This window comes from Equus asinus, chromosome 22 (genome assembly GCF_041296235.1).
Source record: "Equus asinus isolate D_3611 breed Donkey chromosome 22, EquAss-T2T_v2, whole genome shotgun sequence".
Taxonomy (NCBI): Eukaryota; Metazoa; Chordata; class Mammalia; order Perissodactyla; family Equidae; genus Equus; species Equus asinus.
In genome coordinates, this window is record NC_091811.1 from 14,871,555 (window position 1) to 14,890,684 (window position 19,130).

At 42.6% G+C, this 19,130-nt stretch overlaps 2 protein-coding genes across 5 annotated transcripts in view; both read right to left on the reverse strand.

Annotated features, from left to right (window-relative positions):
• Positions 1 to 18,855, reverse strand: part of LOC139041595 (maestro heat-like repeat-containing protein family member 1) — a 40,498-nt gene extending 21,643 nt beyond the window's left edge. For all 4 annotated transcript variants that reach the window (XM_070494783.1, XM_070494782.1, XM_070494779.1 and 1 more), the window contains exon 1: positions 235 to 18,855. Coding sequence is in view for 1 of the 4 variants with exons in the window: in XM_070494784.1 (XP_070350885.1) it covers positions 235 to 333 (99 nt within the window). In the remaining 3 variants the exon portion in view is untranslated. The remainder of the gene's footprint in view (positions 1 to 234) is intronic.
• The window catches only part of LOC139039734 (uncharacterized), a 114,003-nt gene that overhangs the window by 85,967 nt on the left and 8,906 nt on the right, over positions 1 to 19,130 (reverse strand). The gene's annotated exons all lie outside the window — the stretch shown is intronic.

Here is a 19,130-nt window from a genome sequence, read left to right on the forward strand (position 1 = left end):
CTGACAGCTTGGTTCTCAACAACAATTAAAGAGGTTGAGGGTGTGGAGAAGGCATGGGTCAGACTAGGGACGTGGGAACCAGACCTGGGCTATAAGTGGACTGGACCAAGTATGCTCTGCTGACTAGAAATTCCTCCCACTCTCCTGGCACAATGGGTACGCGCCCAACCAGCCACCTTGATGGAGGTGGTCCTACACTGGCTGGAACCAGAAAGATGTCTGAGATGTCCTCACCTGACCAGCAACTTGGAGTTCCTCCTTAAAGTTCTTGATGTTCCTTCCTGAGATGTCCCTTTCAGTGGTCTCTGAGGAACCTACCATAACTATAAACATCTCTGTAAGAAATAAAGAGAGTGAGGAAGGAGAGCTGTTCCTCTCTTACCGGAGGTGGGTATTTCCTCAGAGGTAGGTGTCATAGTATGATAAAAACAAGCAAAGAGTCAGAAGACACAAGTTTGCCTCTTGACTCAGACTCCGCCCCTCACTAGCAATACGTCCTTAGGCAATTCACTTAACTCATCGAGACGCTACTTCTTCATATGAAAAATAAGCATAATAAAAATTAACATGAGAATCAAGAGATTAGATATGTGCTATTAGATATCAAATTTCAGGATCTCAGCCTGCCCTTTGAATCACGTCTTTTCCCTTGAGATCACAAAGTGCCTTCTGTGGTTGAGAGCTGGATGGGGGTAGGGGAGGCTTATCCACAGGACTGTGAAAAATTGATTACTATAAACTACAAACTTACATTCCAGTCACATATACCCTTGATTAACAGTGATAGAAAAACAACCACAACCACAACCACAACAACAGCAACAACAGGAAATTGATGTAGTCTGGGCTCAGTTTATCTACTACCAGCAAGGATAATTTATTTATTTATGTAAATGTTCTGGTTTATCTTTCTTAAAGATATTATTTAACATGCCTTATTTTACTCATTTATAAAATGGTCCTCACAGTAATAGTAGTAGTATCGTTTACCTCATAGAGTTGTTAGAAGCATTACATCAGACAATATATGTGGAACAGTGCCTGGCATACAGTAAGAAATCAATAAATATTGTTTATTATCATCATCATCATCATTATGATTATTATTACTATTATTCTCAATTAGAAACTGTTGGCATGCCACTTGGATCCACAGCATCCCCACATCTCCATAGGAAAGGAGCTGTTCATTGCCACTTTAAGACAAGATTCTGGATCAGATCAGGAGTATGGGTGCAAATGAGATAACCAAAAACAACAACTGGGAAGGAAGTGTATCCAGAGGTGGGGAGAGAGAGGGGAAGGGAGAGAGAACTAAAGAGATGCTGCTTAAAATGAACAAACCCAGTGGGCGGAGCAAAATGGCGGGGTGAGCAGACCCGGGATTCTCTCCCCTCCAAAATACAACAAAAGATTAGAAGAACTGAATTTCAGAGAATAAACATAATGCCAGCTCGTTAGAGACCTACAATACCAAGAAGGCGGAGATCATAAACCCTGCTTTACACCCTCAGAGGCGCTGGAACGGTAGGAGAGAACATCGCTCCCTCCCCCAGAGTCTGCGATCGCTGCGGCGCGGGTCGGGAAGGAGCGGGGGAGGGGCCGCGCGACCAGGGGATCATCCAGGACTCCTGCCGCTGATTCAGTGGAGACCCGCTGAAGGGGGCAAAGCTTCCGTCCGTGTGGACCCCATAAATCAAGGGCCTTGGGAGACCACAGAACAGAACTGATCTGAACCCAGACCGGTGCGTGTGAGTAACAGCCCCTCCCCCCTAACAAAGCCAGTGGGCGCAGACATCTTGCCCCAAGGCGGAGAGCTAACACGCCGCTCTCGACCCCCATCTAGTGGCGACAGGCTGTAACTGCAACTGAATTCTACCACCATGAGAAAAAACCGCTCCTCTACCATCCAGCAATTTATAAAAGCCCCAGACCAGAAGGAAAACAATAAAAACACAGAATTAAGTCCTGAGGACTTGGAATTAGGTAAACTAAGTGATAATGAGTTCAGAGCAGCTATAAGCAAAAAACTCAATGAGGTAGAGAGAATGAAGCCGAGTTCTGGAGTTACTTCACAAAAGAGATTGAAATCATAAAGAAGAATCAAACAGAATTACTTGAGATGAAAAACACAATGGACCAGATAAAACAGAATACGGATTCCCTGAATGCCCGTGTAGACAACCTAGAAGAGCAAATCAGCAAAATCGAGGACAGACAGGCTGAATGCTGCCAGACAGAGGAAGAAAAAGAACTAAGAATTTAAAAAAATGAGGAAAATCTCCGAGAGATTAATGGATTCAATGAGGAAGAAGAACATAAGGATCATAGGAATTCCCGAGAATATGGAAAAGGAAAATGGAGCAGAAAGTGTGCTTAACAAAATTATTGAAGAGAACGTCCCAAATCTAGGGATCAATGGAGAAATGTGTGTAGAGGAGAGTTTTAGATCTCCTAGATTTGTCAATGTAAAAAGACCCACTGCAAGGCACATAATAGTAAAGTTGGCAAATAGGAATGATAAGGAAAGAATACTCAGGGAAGTAAGAAAAAAAAAATAGAATAACCTATAAAGGAGCCCCTATCAGACTGTCAGTGGATTTCTCTACAGAAACCCTACAAGCTAGGAGAGAATGGAGTGATATATTCAAAGCTTTAAAGGATAAAAACCTTCAGCCAAGAATACTCTATCCAGGGGCTGGCCCCGTGGCCGAGTGGTTAAGTTCGCGCGCTCCGCTGCAGGCGGCCCAGTGTTTCGTTGGTTCGAATCCTGGGCGCGGACATGGCACTGCTCATCAGACCACGCTGAGGCAGCGTCCCACATGCCACAACTAGAAGAACCCACAACGAAGAATACACAACTATGTACCGGGGGGCATTGGGGAGAAAAAGGAAAAAATAAAATCTTTAAAAAAAAAAAAAAAGAATATCCAGCAAGAATTTCCTTCAGATATGAGGGAGAAATTAAATCTTTTCCAGACAAACAAAAGTTAAGGGAATTTGTAACTAAAAGCCCTCCATTACAAGAAATCCTCAAGAAGGCTCTCATACTTGAAAAAAGAAAAAAGGGAGAAAGGGGACACAATCCACAGACTAGGGAGACCGATGGATAGAACCAGAACAGGATAGCAAATATTCAACTATAGCATTAGCGTAAAAATAAGGAAACTACCAAAACAAGGACGATCTTAGCACTCTAACTACAAATTAATAAGACGAGTTGGAATAAAAAATGAAAATAATTATTTAGGAGGGGAAGAGCAAAGGGTCTAAATCAGTATTGGTCGAGTAAGTAAGAGACCACCAGAGAATAGACTATATTATACACAAGATTCTAAATACAAACTTCAAGGTAGACACAAAAATAAAGTACAGAACAGAGTCACAAATCATAGATAAGGAAAAATCTAAGAAACCCAGCATAAGAAATTGCAGTATTAAATGGGTAGTCTAAAGCACACAGGAAAAGAAACACAGGAAAACAAGATAATGAGCGACAGACTGACAGCATTAAGTCCACATGCATCAATAATCACTCTCAATGTGAACGGATTGAACTCTCCAATAAAAAGACACAGAGTGGCAAAATGGATTAAAGAACAAGATCCAACAATTTGTTGCCTCCAGGAAACACACCTCAGCCCCAAGGACAAACACAGACTCAGGGTGAAGGGGTGGAGGACAATACTTCAAGCAAATAGCAAGGAAAAAAAGGCAGGTGTTGCAATTCTCATATCAGACCAAGTGGATTTCAAAATAAGACAGGTAAAGAGAGACACAGAGGGACAATATATAATGATCAAAGGGACACTTCATCAAGAAGAAATAACGCTTATAAATATCTATGCACCCAACACAGGAGCACCAAGATTCATAAAGCAACTATTAACAGACCTAAAGGAAGATGTTAAAAACAACACAATAATAGTAGGGGACCTCAACACCCCACTCACATCAATGGACAGATCATCCAGACAGAAAATCAACAAGGAAATAGTGGAGCTGAGTGAAAAACTAAAACAATTGGACTTAATAGACATATATAGATCACTCCACCCTGAAGGAGCTGAATACACATTCTTCTCAAGTGCATGTGGAACATTCTCTAGGATAGACCATATGTTGGGAAACAAGGCAAGCTTCTACAAATTCAAAAAAATTGAAATAATAACAAGCATCTTCTCAGATCATAGTGCTATAAGGCTAGAAATTAATTACAAGAAAAAAGCTGAGAAAGGCACAAAGATGTGGAGACTAAACAACACACTACTGAACAAGCAATGGATCATTGAAGAAATTAAAGAAGAAATCAAAAACTACCTGGAAACGAATGAAAATGATAACATGCCATACCAACTCATATGGGATACAGCAAAAGCTGTATTAAGAGGAAAATTCATCGCAATACAGGCACATCTTAACAAACAAGAAAAATCCCAAATAAGCAACCTTAAAGCACACCTAACTGAACTAGAGAAAAAAGAACAAATGAAGCCCAAAGTCAGCAGGAGAGAAATAATAAAAATCAGAGCAGAAATAAATACTATTGAAACAAAAAAGGCAGTAGAAAGGATCAGTGAGACAAAGAGCTGGTTTTTTGAGAAGATAAATAAAATTGGCAAACCACTAGCCAGACTTACAAAGAAAAAAAGGGAGAAAGCTCAAATAAACAAAATCAGAAATGAAAGAGGAGAAATAACAACAGACTCTGCAGAAATACAACAGATTATAAGAGAATACTACAAAAAACTATATGCCAACAGAATGGATAACCTAGAGGAAATGGATAAATTCCTGGACTCCTACAGTCTCCCAAAGCTCACTCAAGAAGAGGCAGACAATTTGAACAGACCAATCACAAGGAAAGAGATTGAAACAGCCATCAAAAACATCCCAAAGAATAAAACCCCAGGACCAGATGGCTTTCCTGGGGAATTCTACCAAACTTTCAGAGAGGATTTAATACCTATCCTTTTCAAGCTATTCCAAAAAATTAGGGAAGATGGAACACTTCCTAACACATTCTATGAGGCCAACATCACGCTGATACCAAAACCTGACAAGGACACCACGAAAAAAGAGAACTAGAGGCCAATATCACTGATGAACATAGATGCAAAAATTCTAAACAAAATTTTGGCAACCAGAATTCAGCAATTCATGAAAAGAATCATACATCAGGATCAGGTGGGATTCATACCAGGGACACAGGAATGGTTCAACATCCACAAATCAATCAACGTGATACACCACATCAACAAACTGAGGAATAAAAACCACATGATCATCTCAATAGATGCAGAGAAGGCATTTGACAAGATCCAACAGACATTTATGATAAAAACTCTGAACAAAATGGGCATAGAAGGAAACTACCTTAACATAATAAAGGCCATATACGACAAACCCATAGACAACATCATACTCAATGGGCAAAAACTTAACCGCATCCCCCTGAAAACAGGAACAAGACAAGGATGCCCTCTATCACCACTCTTATTTAACATAGTACTGGAGGTCCTGGCCAGAGCAATCAGGCAAGAAAAAGGAATCCAAATAGGGAGGGAAGAAGTGAAACTCTCGCTGTTTGCAGACGACATGATCTTATATATAGAAAACCCCAAGGAATCCATTGGAAAACTCTTAGAAGTAATCAACAACTACAGCAAAGTTGCAGGGTATAAAATCAATTTGCATAAATCAGTAGCATTTCTATACTGCAGTAATGAACCAACAGAAAAAGAACTCAAGAATACAATACCATTCACAATCGCAACAAAAAGAATAAAATACCTTGGGGTAAATTTAACTAAGGAAGTGAAGGACCTATATAATGAAAATTACAAGGCCTTTCTGAGAGAATTGGATGATGACATAAGGAGATGGAAAGACATTCCATGTACATGGATTGGAAGAATAAACATAGTTAAAATGTCCATTCTACCTAAAGCAATCTACAGATTCAACGCCATCCCAATCAGAATCCCAATGACATTCTTTACAGAATTAGAACCAAGAATCCTAAAATTCATATGGGGCAACAAAAGACCCCGAATTGCTCAAGCAATCCTGAGAAAAAAGAACAAAACGGGAGGCTTTCAACATACTACAAAGCTACAGTAATCAAAACAGCATGGTACTGGTACAAAAACAGCTGCACAGATCAATGGAACAAAATTGAAAGCCCAGAAATAAAACCACACATCTATGGACAGCTTATCTTTGACAAAGGAGCTGAGGGCATACAATGGAGAAAAGAAAGTCTTTTCAACAAATGGTGCTGGGAAAACTGGAAAGCCACATGTAAAAGAATGAAAATTGACCATTCTTTTTCACCATTCACCAAAATAAACTCAAAATCGATCAAAGACCTAAAGGTGAGACCTGAAACCATAAGCCTTCTAGAAGAAAACGTAGGCAGTACACTCTTTGACATCAGTATTAAAAGGATCTTTTCGGACACCATGCCTTCTCAGAGAAGGGAAACAATAGAAAGAATAAACAAATGGGACTTCATCAGATTAAAGAGCTTTTTCAAGGCAAATGAAAACAGGATTGAAACAAAAAAACAACCCACTAACTGGGAAAAAATATTTGCAAGTCATATATCTGACAAAGGCTTAATATCCTTAATATATAAAGAACTCTTGCAACTCAATCACAAAACATCAAACAACCCAATCAAAAAATGGGCTGGAGACATGAACAGACATTTCTCCAAAGAAGATATACTGATGGCCAATAGGCACATGAAAAGATGCTCATCATCGCTGATCAACAGGGAAATGCAAATCAAAACTACACTAAGATATCACCTTACACCCATTAGAATGACAAAAATATGTAAAACTAATAGCAACAAATGTTGGAGAGGTTGCGGAGAAAAAGGAACCCTCATACACTGCTGGTGGGAATGCAAACTGGTGCAGCCACTATGGAAAACAGTATGGAGATTTCCTCAAAAAACTAAAAATAGAACTACCATACGATCCAGCCATCCCACTACTGGGTATTTATCCAAAGAGCCTGAAGTCAGCAATCCCAAAAGTCCTCTGCACCCCTATGTTTATTGCAGCACTGTTTACAATAGCCAAGACGTGGAAGCAACCTAAGTGCCCATCAACAGACGAATGGATAAAGAAGATGTGGTACATATATACAATGGAATACTACTCAGCTGCAAAACAGAACAAAATCATTCCATTTGCAATGACATGGATGGACCTTGAGAGAATTATGTTAAGTGAAATAAGCCAGCGAGAGAAAGATAATCTGTGTATGACTCCACTCATATGAGGAATTTAAAACTATGGACCAAGAACAGTTTAGTGGATACCAGGGGAAAGGTGGGGTGGGGGGTGGGCACAAAGGGTGAAGTGGTGCAGCTACAACATGACTGACAAACATTAATGTACAATTGAAATTTCACAAGATTGTAACCTATCAATAACTCAATAAAAAAAAAAAAGGAAAGACAAACAACCGAAAATACCAAACAAGCACACTTTCCCAAAAACCCTCAGCCACAAATGGAAGCCAAAACAAAGACCAAAACCAAAAGCCAAAGTGCTTCCAGTCCCAGCTTAGTCCATGTCCTACACTTGGTGGGCGCCCAACAAATGAAGATCTGCTATGCAGATCTTCCCAAATGGGCAAGGACAAGGGACCTCAGTTGTACACACCTGGGGGACTTACCAAAATTTGGCCGGGGTGGCGTGACTTCAAAACAAACAGAGCCCAGAGGGCTGCCAAGGTACCCATTATTTCCTGCCGGTCCTGTTTTAAGGTTAACACAAAGACAAAGACAAAAACTACCAGCTGCTTACAAGAGATGTCTTCCTACGTCCTAAACCTAGTTTCTTCCACCACCAAAGCAAAAGCACCATGGGCCAACAACGTCTGGCTAGCAGCCAGTCACTTGGGGCTGTCCCTGAGACAAGAGGCTCAGGCAGCTGCAGGCCAGCTTCCAAGAGAGGCCTTTAGCCAGAAGCCGGTGTGCCACTAGCAGGACGTCCACCTGGGACACTGTCCCATCTGGGTCGCCAAATTGTTACCGAACCGGAAGTGAGTTCGCTCACCCGTTGTGCAGCAAGCCAATCTCTGACACCGGGTCTGATGGAAGAAAGTAGGAATTTTATTTTTGCTCAGCGCTGAGCAAGGAGAGAGGGCAGCTAACACTGAAACCCCAAACTCCCCGAAAAGCTAAAAGGAAGGGTTTTTCTTTGGGGTTTTAGGTACGGGAGGTGGATCATATGGCCTTGCTGGTCAGAGCTTTCCCACCAGCCTGTCTTTGGCCTTGAGGCTATGCAGAGAGGAGGGAGCCTGTGACCTTGCTGGTCAGCAGCTTTCCCATCAGCCTGTATCTCTTTGCAGGGAGGAGATAACGAATCCAGGTGCTTGTCCTTGGCAGTGTCTGTCTCCATGGAGGATAGTGGATTCTGGAGCCAGGAAGCCAGGGAGTAAGCTGGGAATGAGTGTTTTGGTTTTAACCCCACATATGCTGGGTTTAATGTAGGGAAGCTGATATCAGAGTCAGTATCACGTGCCCAGGATCTGAACCTGCCAACCCTGGGCCACCGAAGCAGAGCAAGTGAACTTAACCACGACCCCACTGGGCTGGCCCCATCAATTATTCTTAAAGTTTTAAAATGATAACATCTACCCCTAGCACCAAGATTGTGGTCTCCAAATACCATTTCCCACTAAAAGAAATCAGGATTTCTTGGAGGAATTGTTAATTCCAGGTCTGAGGCCAGAAATGTATAAGATGAGCAGGGAACATATTGCCACTCTGACAGTAAAGAATCTGATCAAAGATTATTCGGATGATGTCAGCAAGTCTCAAGAGTCAATCTGAAAGGACTCCTTCTGTCCAAAGACAGGACATTCTGTGTATTAATAAAGATATAATTAAGACGGATTGAAATACATCAAACATGTTTAAGTCCCTGAGTTCATAATAGTTCTTAAGAAAGAAAAAGTGGTCACCATTGAAGGATATGAAACAACCCTTTATTTTGAAAAATGGTAAATGAAAACAACAAATCAAGCAATTATCCAGCCTTTTACATATAAATTGTACCATTAGGTAACAAAATAGTTTACAAGGGGCAGTATCTCTTTATAGAGGCATGCCAGCTAATAAATGAAGAGGGAATGATACAATAATACCACCATTCTTCAATCCATAATTGATTAACAGCTGCTAACATCACCAAAAAAAAGGCGGCCAGACATTACCTACCTCCTGATGGAAGAACCTAGAATCATCTTTGCCGTCCCCGCTACCTAGGCCTAAGCTGATCAGGCCTTTAGATCAAATTACTAATTCACAGTAAATACAGGGAACAGAGGCATGTTAAACAACTTCATGAGGGTATAATTAGCAAAGCCCAAAATATGGCAAAACAACCTAGTTTCTTTGATAAATAAATTGCAAGGGAGAAAAAAAGAGATGAAAGAAGAAACCTATACATCCAAAAAAGCTAAGAGACAAATCAAAAGAATCCTCATCTTTTACAGATACACACTGAAATATTTTTGGATGAAATTGCATGATGTCTGGGATTTCCTTCAAAACAATAAGGGAGGGGGAGAAGTGGGTGGGAGTATGTGTGAAACAAGATTGGTCATGAGTTAATAAACAGCGTGTTTGGTGATAGGTATAGGAAGGCTCATTATGCTGTTCTGTTGACTTCTGCATATGTTTAAAATTTTCCATAAAAGAAAGTGTTTCTAAAAATCCACTTCATGGGCTTGTATTGAGTATTAAATAATGTATACAGAGTGCTTATCACCGTGGCTGACGGACAGCTCTCCAACATTGCTTTTAATTTTTATATTACCATTCAATTAGTCACACCTTAAAGGAGTACATTATTTAGAACAAGAGCCATGGCCCACGTGACTTTGCCCACATGGTAGTAATTTATTGAAACTTCAAGGTTAGCATTAGGAAACGCCAATCTTCAGACTCCCAAACAAATCACGCAACAGCAGAGTCAACAATCCCAAGTGCCTCCCTACTGCTACTAGTTAATATGATACTTTCTTCTCACTTTGTAGAAATGCTTGAGATTATTCATTGCTTTTCATTCATTTATCATGTGCCAGATATTGGGTGCTGAGGACACAAGTATTAATACAGTGGACACTTGATTGGTTGAAAGCATCACTAAGTGACTATTTTTGAGCGCCAAATGAATTCAAGAAACAGTGCTAAACATCTGCTACCAAGACATGACTGATACATAACTCAGTAAACATTAATTCCCTCCCAAAAGCCAGCCCTACTGAGCATCTAAAACTGAATGGAGACATGGTACTTACCCTTCCGTCATCTAAAACTGATAGAGCACGTGAGACAAGAACCCAAATAATCAAGAACAGGAAGCTGAATGTGGTAATTGGTCCCAAAATGACTCAGTGGAGAAAGTATGTTTTTGGAGTGGTGAGTAGTAACGTGTGACCAAAGCAGATAATAGGTATTTGAATAAAGATGGAAACTAAGGCTGGAATGACCCACTAGAGCCACATGTGGAGAACTCTGAAGGTCAGGTTAAGGCATCTGAATTTTACTAGGTAGCGAAAAAGAGCCACTTAATGTTACTGAGCAGGGGATGACATGCTTAGGACTGCAATTTAGGAAGATCCTCTTGCAGCAAGTGGCAGAGCCCACAGGCCAGTCCTGGAAGATGAATCCAAGCCTAGATACATCCCCAAACTCGTGGCACACTACTGTGTACATGCGGACAAGCATGACGGTGAACAGACTGACAGCACCTGAGACAGACTGTGGCTTTTGGAGATGCAGCTTCAAAATCCAGTCCTACCTTTTCAGCCCATACAGACTAGGCCCGAACCACCTCTGAGAAATCTGCCTGCCACAGACAAGAGCAGAACTCAGCAAACTTTTTCCATAAAGGGTCAGATGGTAAAAGTTCCAGGCTTTGCAGGCCATATGGTCTCTGTGGCAGCTATTCAACTTGCTAAAGAAACCATCAACACTATATCGATGAAGAAGCTCGGCTGTGTTCTAATAATATAGGACTCGGCCCTCGGGCCATAGTTTACCAACACCTGACCTGGAGTTTGGAGCCTCTTCCCAGAGCCCAAGTGACGAATCCAGACACAGACCAGCTCCAACGTCTTCCAGAAACCCAAGCCTCATCTGTGTCAGTGACTAAGAAGCCTCCTTCAGAAGTGAAATCCCTCCAGGCCCGGCGGTCCATCCACCCAGTGGAGGACTGGTGCCCAACCTCGTGAGAGCTAAACGCCTCCACTCCCTGCTGCTACCCTCCTTTACCACCCAGGAGACAAGCCCCTCCAGGTGTCCACTCTCCAACACCCTCTTTACCTTGCTCTTACTGTCTCCTCTCCCTAGAAGGGATGCTCACCTCCTACTCAGTTCACATGTCAATGTCACCTCCTCAAAGAGGCTTTCCCTGGTCCCGACCTAAAGCAGCTCTTCCCTAGGCACTCTATTGCATTCCCCTGTTTTCCATTCTTCATAGTACTTACCACTATGTGAAATTATCTTATTTGTTTATTGTATGTCTCTTCCCACTGAAACGTAAGTTCCATGAGATTGGAAACTTGTCAGTCTTGTTCACTACTGTATTTCTGGCCTGGAGTAGGTAGTTGGTACATACTTATTAAATAAAATGAATGAGTGAATGAATGAGTGAATGAATGATTGCCATACTTGCTCTGTGCTTCCTCCCCTGACCTACCCCTCTGCCTCTGCCCCTCTGAAACCTCTCCAGAGGCCCTTTGGAAGGCCTCCCCACTCTGCAAACTTCTCTCTATCCCCACTCTTCATCGAAAGCCCTCTTTATCTCCTTTCCTTGATGGAAACCTGAGGACATGGTTTCTCCTGTGTGCTCTCAGTGGAGGCTGCTTGTTTCTCCTGTCCTGCGCACTCCAGGGTCAGGGACTGCACCCCCATCACTTTCAGTCTTGTTTAAACCCGTTCTCCCCATCCCCCGCCCAGTGCCACCCATTCCCTCACTGGGCAAACCACTCTCTACTCACCCAGATAAGCCTAGAGGTCATCCTTCTAGGAAACTCTCCTTGGAACTCTAAGTCAAGGTTATGAGCCCCTCCTGGAATGTTCTCATGGTATCCTGTTGTTCACTTAGGAGAGCATTTTCCATCCATAGTATTGCCAGTATTGTCTTAGTTATCTGTCTCTTCCTTCATCCCCATCCCCCTGCACTAGGCTATAAGCTCTGTGGGGGAAGGAACTTATCACAGTGCCTGCACGTAATGAGCTGTCAGTAGATACATATTAAATGAGAGAATTCAGAAGCTATTCCAACAGGGAGAGAGACTAAACATTGGGAGACCCAACAGGAAGCTGCCGTCACAGAACCAGTGGGAAGTAGTGAGAATCTAGACTAGGGGATATGGTGGGGATGAAATGGAGAGCTGGACATGGTGCCTCATATCTGTCAGTGACTCATCATCTTTCTCCCCAGATCTCTCCTCCTCTTGTCTGTTCTCCATCTCATCAGCTGCCACCAGTATTCACCCCAGACACCGAAGCCAGACACCTGGGAGACCTCCACCCTCATCCCACTCCATCTAATCGGAGACCGAAACCTGTCGTTTCAACCTCAAGCCCAGCCCTCCTTTCCATGCCCACTGTTACCATCTTAGTTCAGACTACCGTCATCTCTCACTCGACCTGGTTCAAGCAAACCTTAACTGGTCATCAGTCTTCAGGTCTTCCCTTCCTACATCCCTACTGTATCTATCCTCTACACAGCTAGAAGAGGAAACTTTTAAAAAGTGCAAATCTGTGTTATTCTCCTAATTAAGCCCCTCTGACGGCTTCCTCTTTCCTTCATGGTTCGAGTCCAGGCTCCTCAGCATGGCAGACAAGCAGAGTCCTCCATGATCCACCAACTTTCCGAGTCTTTCTACCCCCTCTCCAGTCCCTTTGTTCAAGCTGAGCCCACCGTGTAGTGTCACACTCACCCTGGTACCCCTGCTGGGATGCTCTTCCTGATCCCGCACACTGCAGAAAACCTACTACCTCTCAAGACTCCGTTCAGGCATCTCCTTCTATGAGGCTTCTTTTGATGCCCCTCCTCTCCCCACCCCTCCTTGGGAGTCGGCAGTCCCCTAACTAGCCTTCTGCCTTAGCACCTCACGCCACTGCTTGGCATTTTGTCTGTTTCCATGGCTGTCTCACTCTTTTAGACCACAGCCTCCTCCAGGGCGGGGACCCATATCTTAGTCAGCTTTACACCGCCAGTGCGCAGCACAGAGCCTGGCACATAGTGGGCACGCAGTAACTACTGAAAAAATGACAGGAATCCTAGATAGCGCTGAGGCTGCACCTGCGTGACAGGAGACGTGAACTGCTGCCCTCTCCTGGCAATGTGAGGCATCGTCCTAACCACAGACACGTTCCGTAGCCCTCCTTTGACAAAAAAAAAAAAAAAAAAAGTGGAGGAAGGGTTGGTAGGAAAAGGAGCTGAGGAGAATGGGGGAATCAGTGAGCTGTCCAAAGAAACATTGGATTGAGGCGTTGGTGGGACATCTTTGTCAGCCCCACATTGTTCTCATGTCCGTGTCTAGGGCGCAGCTAGGGTGCAGAAGCCAGGGCAGCGCTTCAAAAGGAGGCATGTCCTTGTCGCTGTTGTCATCACAACTATTGCTGCTTTCCTTTATTTCAGTAGGTGATCACTAATTTTTTCCTCCATTTTAAAGCATGCGTTTTGTTCTTGTGTATAAAACTACTCTGAATTTGACCACTAGCTTCTCTTGATTGTAACTCAGCTTCCTCTTGGCAGGAAGTTGTCTCCGATGTTCTGGGTTTCTCAGCTTTGTGCCCAAATCCAAGTACTAGTTGAGACCCCGCCCCCCCATCCTTTCCCACGGCTTCAGCAAGGCATGTGGCATCGTGCGCCCCCTCCTGGCGAGGAGAAGCATTACCCCCGCTCCTCCTGGGGCTGCGGGTCTAATTGGCTGTATTTTGACACATGGAAAATTGTTTAACACCTAAGATAGGAAACAGATTTGGGGAGGGAACTTGGGACAGGAGATAGAGGTCTGTGAATGACATGCACTGAGATAAAGACAGAGCAGCTCAGATAGCCCCCTGCAGAGAAACATCACCTTATATTCATTCACCTTGGGTCCTTAATGTTTATCACACAAGATACTCAGCAAACATCTGATGTCTATTGAAAGACTGAAAGGAGAGTACACAAAAAAAAGAAAACGGGACTAGAGACCAGAGGCCCATCTTTTTATAGTGTTAAAACTTAGAGCTTCCTGTTAGGTTTGCCCTAAATTTAGGAGTCTACCTCACTAGAAAGGAAACGACTTTCTCAACTAACAAATGACCCCTCCTGGGCTTCCCAAGAAGTCCTCCTCGTCTCTTATTTAGTTCCTGTCCACTCATCCTTTCCCTGAAGACTACTGAACAAGCATCGGAAGGGCGCCACAAATGTCTTCATGTAAAATGATACCCGGCCTCCAGTGGTGTACAACATATTTGCTGAGACCCGGCACAAATGAAGAGACTGCTCCCTGTCCTCAAGAGGCTTGTAATCTCACTGGAGACAAGGCATCTGTCTTGTACTTGCTTCTCCAGAATGATTAGACAACCATGTAATGAATAGTGAAATAGTAAAGTGACAATCGATGGGTACTGAAAACATGCAGCATAGAAAATGTGTTTTCAGTTGGGTAGAGCTATCAGGAAAAGCTTCCTGAAGGTGGCTGGGTTTGAACTGCCCTAGGCGAGGGTGAAGTAGGAAAGAGAACAGAAAATTCATTGTCCAGGGGTCTGGAGGCATCTTGAGTCCCAAGGACAGAGATCTCAGTCACAACTCCAGCGGTGGGGAGAACGGGTGTGAAGCAGACAGTCAGCCAGCCAGCCCACATTCTCACTATTGAGAGCTGTGCCGCCGGGGCAGGGGCAGCAGAGAACACAACTGCCTATCTTGCCAGCTTCCAGACAACAGTATGCTCTGGTCTCGTTTGCAGAAGGCCCCTCTCCAACAAACTCCATGCCTTTTCACGCCAAAGAACCCCACGCCCATGCAGAGTGATACAGTGATGTGCAGGCAGATGAGAGTGAAGTGCTGACCAGGCTGACGGTGCCATCTTAGAATGTCATCAGTGAGGCCAGCACCAGTTGGGAGGAGATTGAGGGGAGGGCCAGGCTGGGCACTCCAGTGAGCCAGAGGATCCCAAAGGGATGAGACGGCCTTCACCTCCCAGCCTCCCTACCCCCATTAACACAATCAATTTGGTTTGCAGAACTGTGTAACACTGTTAGAAAATAATAACAAACAACACGCCAGGTTTGCCTTCCCATCAGAGCTGAGTGAAGGAGACTAGAAAGACTCATTTTCCCCAAAGTTTGTTTCTTCTCAGTCCAGCCACCCCACACTTCTAACAAACCTCCTAAATGCTCCAGCATCTAAGTGCTTTCTCACCGTCTCAAGCCCAAATTCCTCTGCTTCCAAAATCTAGCGTTCTCCACCTAATAATCTCATCTCCCATCCCTCCAACCCACACTACTCCATCTAAGACTTGTCTACTCTCTGCTGTAGATGCTCATGTCCACCTTGGGGCTGCTTTCTCGTACTTTTCCACCCCCTGAAATACCCTGCTCCCTCCACTCAGAACAATATGGGAGAAACAAAGCAGCACTGGATTTAGAGGCAGGAAAGCTAGCTTCAAATCATTCGACAAACACTGAGCGCCTGAGTACCCCTGCTATAACATGGTGGCTTAAAAGAATACAAATTTATTATCTTACGGTTATGGAGGCCAGAAGTCCAAAATCAGTCTCACCAGGCTAAAATCAAGATGTCAGCAGGGCCGCATTCCTTCCAGAGGCTCTAGGGAGAATTTGTTTCCTTACCTTTTCCAGCTTCTAGAGGCTGCTCATATTCCTGGGCTTATGAACCCACAGCATACCAACTTCTGCTTCCACTGTCACAGCTCCATCTCTGATGCTGACCCTCCTACCTCCCTCTTATAAAGACCCTTGTGATAACATTGGATTCGCCAGGATAATCTCTCCCTCTCAAGACCCAAGGTAACCTATTCACAGATGCTGGGGTTTAGAACGTGGAGGACCATTATTCAGCTCACCACAGTGTCATACACACATCATATGCATACACACATATACCTCTTACAAATCAATAAGAAAATGATCTGATTGTTTTAAATGAGTAAAAGATATGAACAGATGCTTCACCAAAGAAGATACACAACATGGCAAATAAGTACACAAAAAGATGCTCAACATCATTATTCGTTAGGGAAATGCAAATTAAAACCACAATGATATTCTACTGCATACCCACCAGAATGGTTAAAAGACTAATCAGTGTTGGCAAGGATGCAGAGCAAATGTAACTCTCACACATTACCGGTGGGAATACAAATTGGTACAGCCACTTTTTAAAAAGTTTAGCAGTTCTTTATAAAGTCAAACATGTACTTACCATATGATCTAGCAGGCCTGCTCCTAGGCGTATATACAAGAGAAATGAAAACATATTTCCAAACAAAGATTTGTACAAGAATGTTCCAGAAGCTTCATTCCTAGTAGCCAAACACTGGAAACAACCCAAATGTCCTTCAATTGGTGAATAGATAAACAAACTGTGGTATATCCAGACAATGGAATACTATTCAGTAATTTTTTAAAAAAAGAACAAATTACTGATACACACAACAACATGGGTTAATTTCACATGCATTATGCTAAGTGAAAGAATCCAGATACAAAAGATATATGCTGTATAATTCTTTTATAGGAAATCCTAGAAAAGGCAAAACTACAGTAAGAGAAAGCAGATCAGTGGATGCCAGGGGCCAGGGAGGGGGCTGCTAGGGACTAGGTGTAAAGGGGCATAAGCAAACTTTTGGGGATGATAGAAAAGTTCTATATCTTGATTGCTGTAGTGGTTGCATGTCTCCATACATTTATCAAAACTCACTGAACTATTCACTTAAAATTGGTGAATTTCAGCACGTGTAAATTAGACCTCAATAAAGCTGATTTTAAGAATCAATTGCGTGAGGAAAGAAAAATCGGAGAACAGAAATGGAGAAAGATAAATGCTTCCAAGTAGCAGCTGAATGAACTAGGGAAAGGCACGGCCTAGAGAAGGACACGGTGATTCAGGGCTGGAAGAGCCACCACCGAGGAGGAGAGGGTGTGTTTGCCTCAATGTTCATGGAGGAAGGGTGACAGATACCAGAAACGCACCTTTTTCTTTCACGAGTAAGAGGCAGAAAAGAAGAAAGAAAGAAAAAGAAAGCTAAGGACCAGGCGGATAAATAAACAATAGAATGCAAGTGTCTAAAAGACCCACGACGTCCAAGAGCGGGTAAAACATCTGCAGGAATTCTTAAAGCATTATCCGTGCATAAAGATGAAGCTCCAGTCATTCTGTCAAACCTCGTAAATAAATACCTGTGAACTAAGAGGGGAACAGATGGACAGAAAGTAGATTAGCATTTGCCAGGGGCTGGGGGCTGGGGGAGGTTGGGAAGGGTACAAGGTTTCCTTATGGGGTCATGAAAATGTGCCAACACTGATTGTGGTAACAGTGGCACAAGTCCACCAATATGCTAAAAGTCACTGAATTGTACACTTTAAATGGGTGAATTATATGGTGTCTGAATTCTATCTCAATAAAGCTCTTACCAAAAAAATCAATTGCATGTTTGTGCAATAATGTGAATGTATTTAGTGCCACTACACTATACACCCAAAAATGGTTAAAATGGTAAAATTTATGTTATGTGTATTTTACCACAATTAAAACTAAAAAATAAAAACAAAAAATCAATTGCATTCTATACATTGGCAACAAACAATTAGAAAGGAAACTTGTGAAACTAGCATTTGCAATAGCACAAAAACAAAAAAATACCTATGAATAAATCTAATAAAAGATGTGCAAGACCTCTATACTAAAAAATATAAAACATTAAACAGTGCTGAAAAAAATTAAAGAATACGTAAATAAATAGAAGCATATTTTATGTTCATGGATTGGAAGACAGTATTTTAAGATGTCAAATCTCCCTAATTTGATGTATAAATTCAATGGAATCCCAATCAGAATCCCAGCATTTTATTTTTAGACATTGACAAGATGATTCTAAAATGTATACGGAACAATCAAAGAACTAAGAAAAGCCAAGGCAATCTGAAACAGAAGAACAAAGCCGCAGGGCTTGCACTCCCAGACATCAAAGCTTATCTTAAAGCTACAGCAACTAACACACTAAGGTATTGGCACAGAACAGATTAACAGACCAAGGGAACAAAATAGAGTCCAAAACGGACATAAATGCACGCTCACGCCTGACAGACGACAAAAGAGCCACACAGTTCAGTGGGGAAAGGGTGGCCCTTCAATAACTAGTGCTGGCTCAATTGTACATCCTGTGCAAAAAGCAAAACTTGGCTCCCTACCCCACTCTAGATGTAAAAATTAATTTGAGATGGATCATAGACCTAAATGTGAAAGAGAAAATAAAATCTTCTAGGATTTAAAAAAACAAAAACAAAAAGGAGACTATCTTCATGACCATGGGCTAGGCAAAGATGTCTTAAACGAGACACACAAAAAAATCACTAACCAAGATTAGGAAGAAAGAAAGAAAATTTTCTGTTCGCAGATGACATGATCATCTATGTAGAAAATCTGAAAGAATCAACAAAAAAACTAGTGAGGGGCCGGCCCCGTGGCCGAGTGGTTAAGTTTGTGTGCTCCACTGTGGCGGCCCAGGGTTTCACGGGTTCGGATCCTGGGCGTGGATGTGGCGCCGCTCGTCAGGCCACGTTGAGGTGGCGTCTCATATGCCACAACTAGAAGGACCTGCAACCAAGATATACAACTATGTACCAGGGGGGATTTGGGGAGATAAAGCAGAAAAGAAAAAAAAAAAAAAAAGATTGGCCACAGTTGTTAGCTCAGGTGCCAATCTTTAAAAAAAAAAAACTAGTGGAACTAGAGATTATAGCAACGTTATAGGACACAGTTTTATATACAAAATTCAATCCTATTTACCAGCAGTGGACAAGTGGAATTTGAAATTAAAAACACAATACCAATTTACATTAACACCCCCAA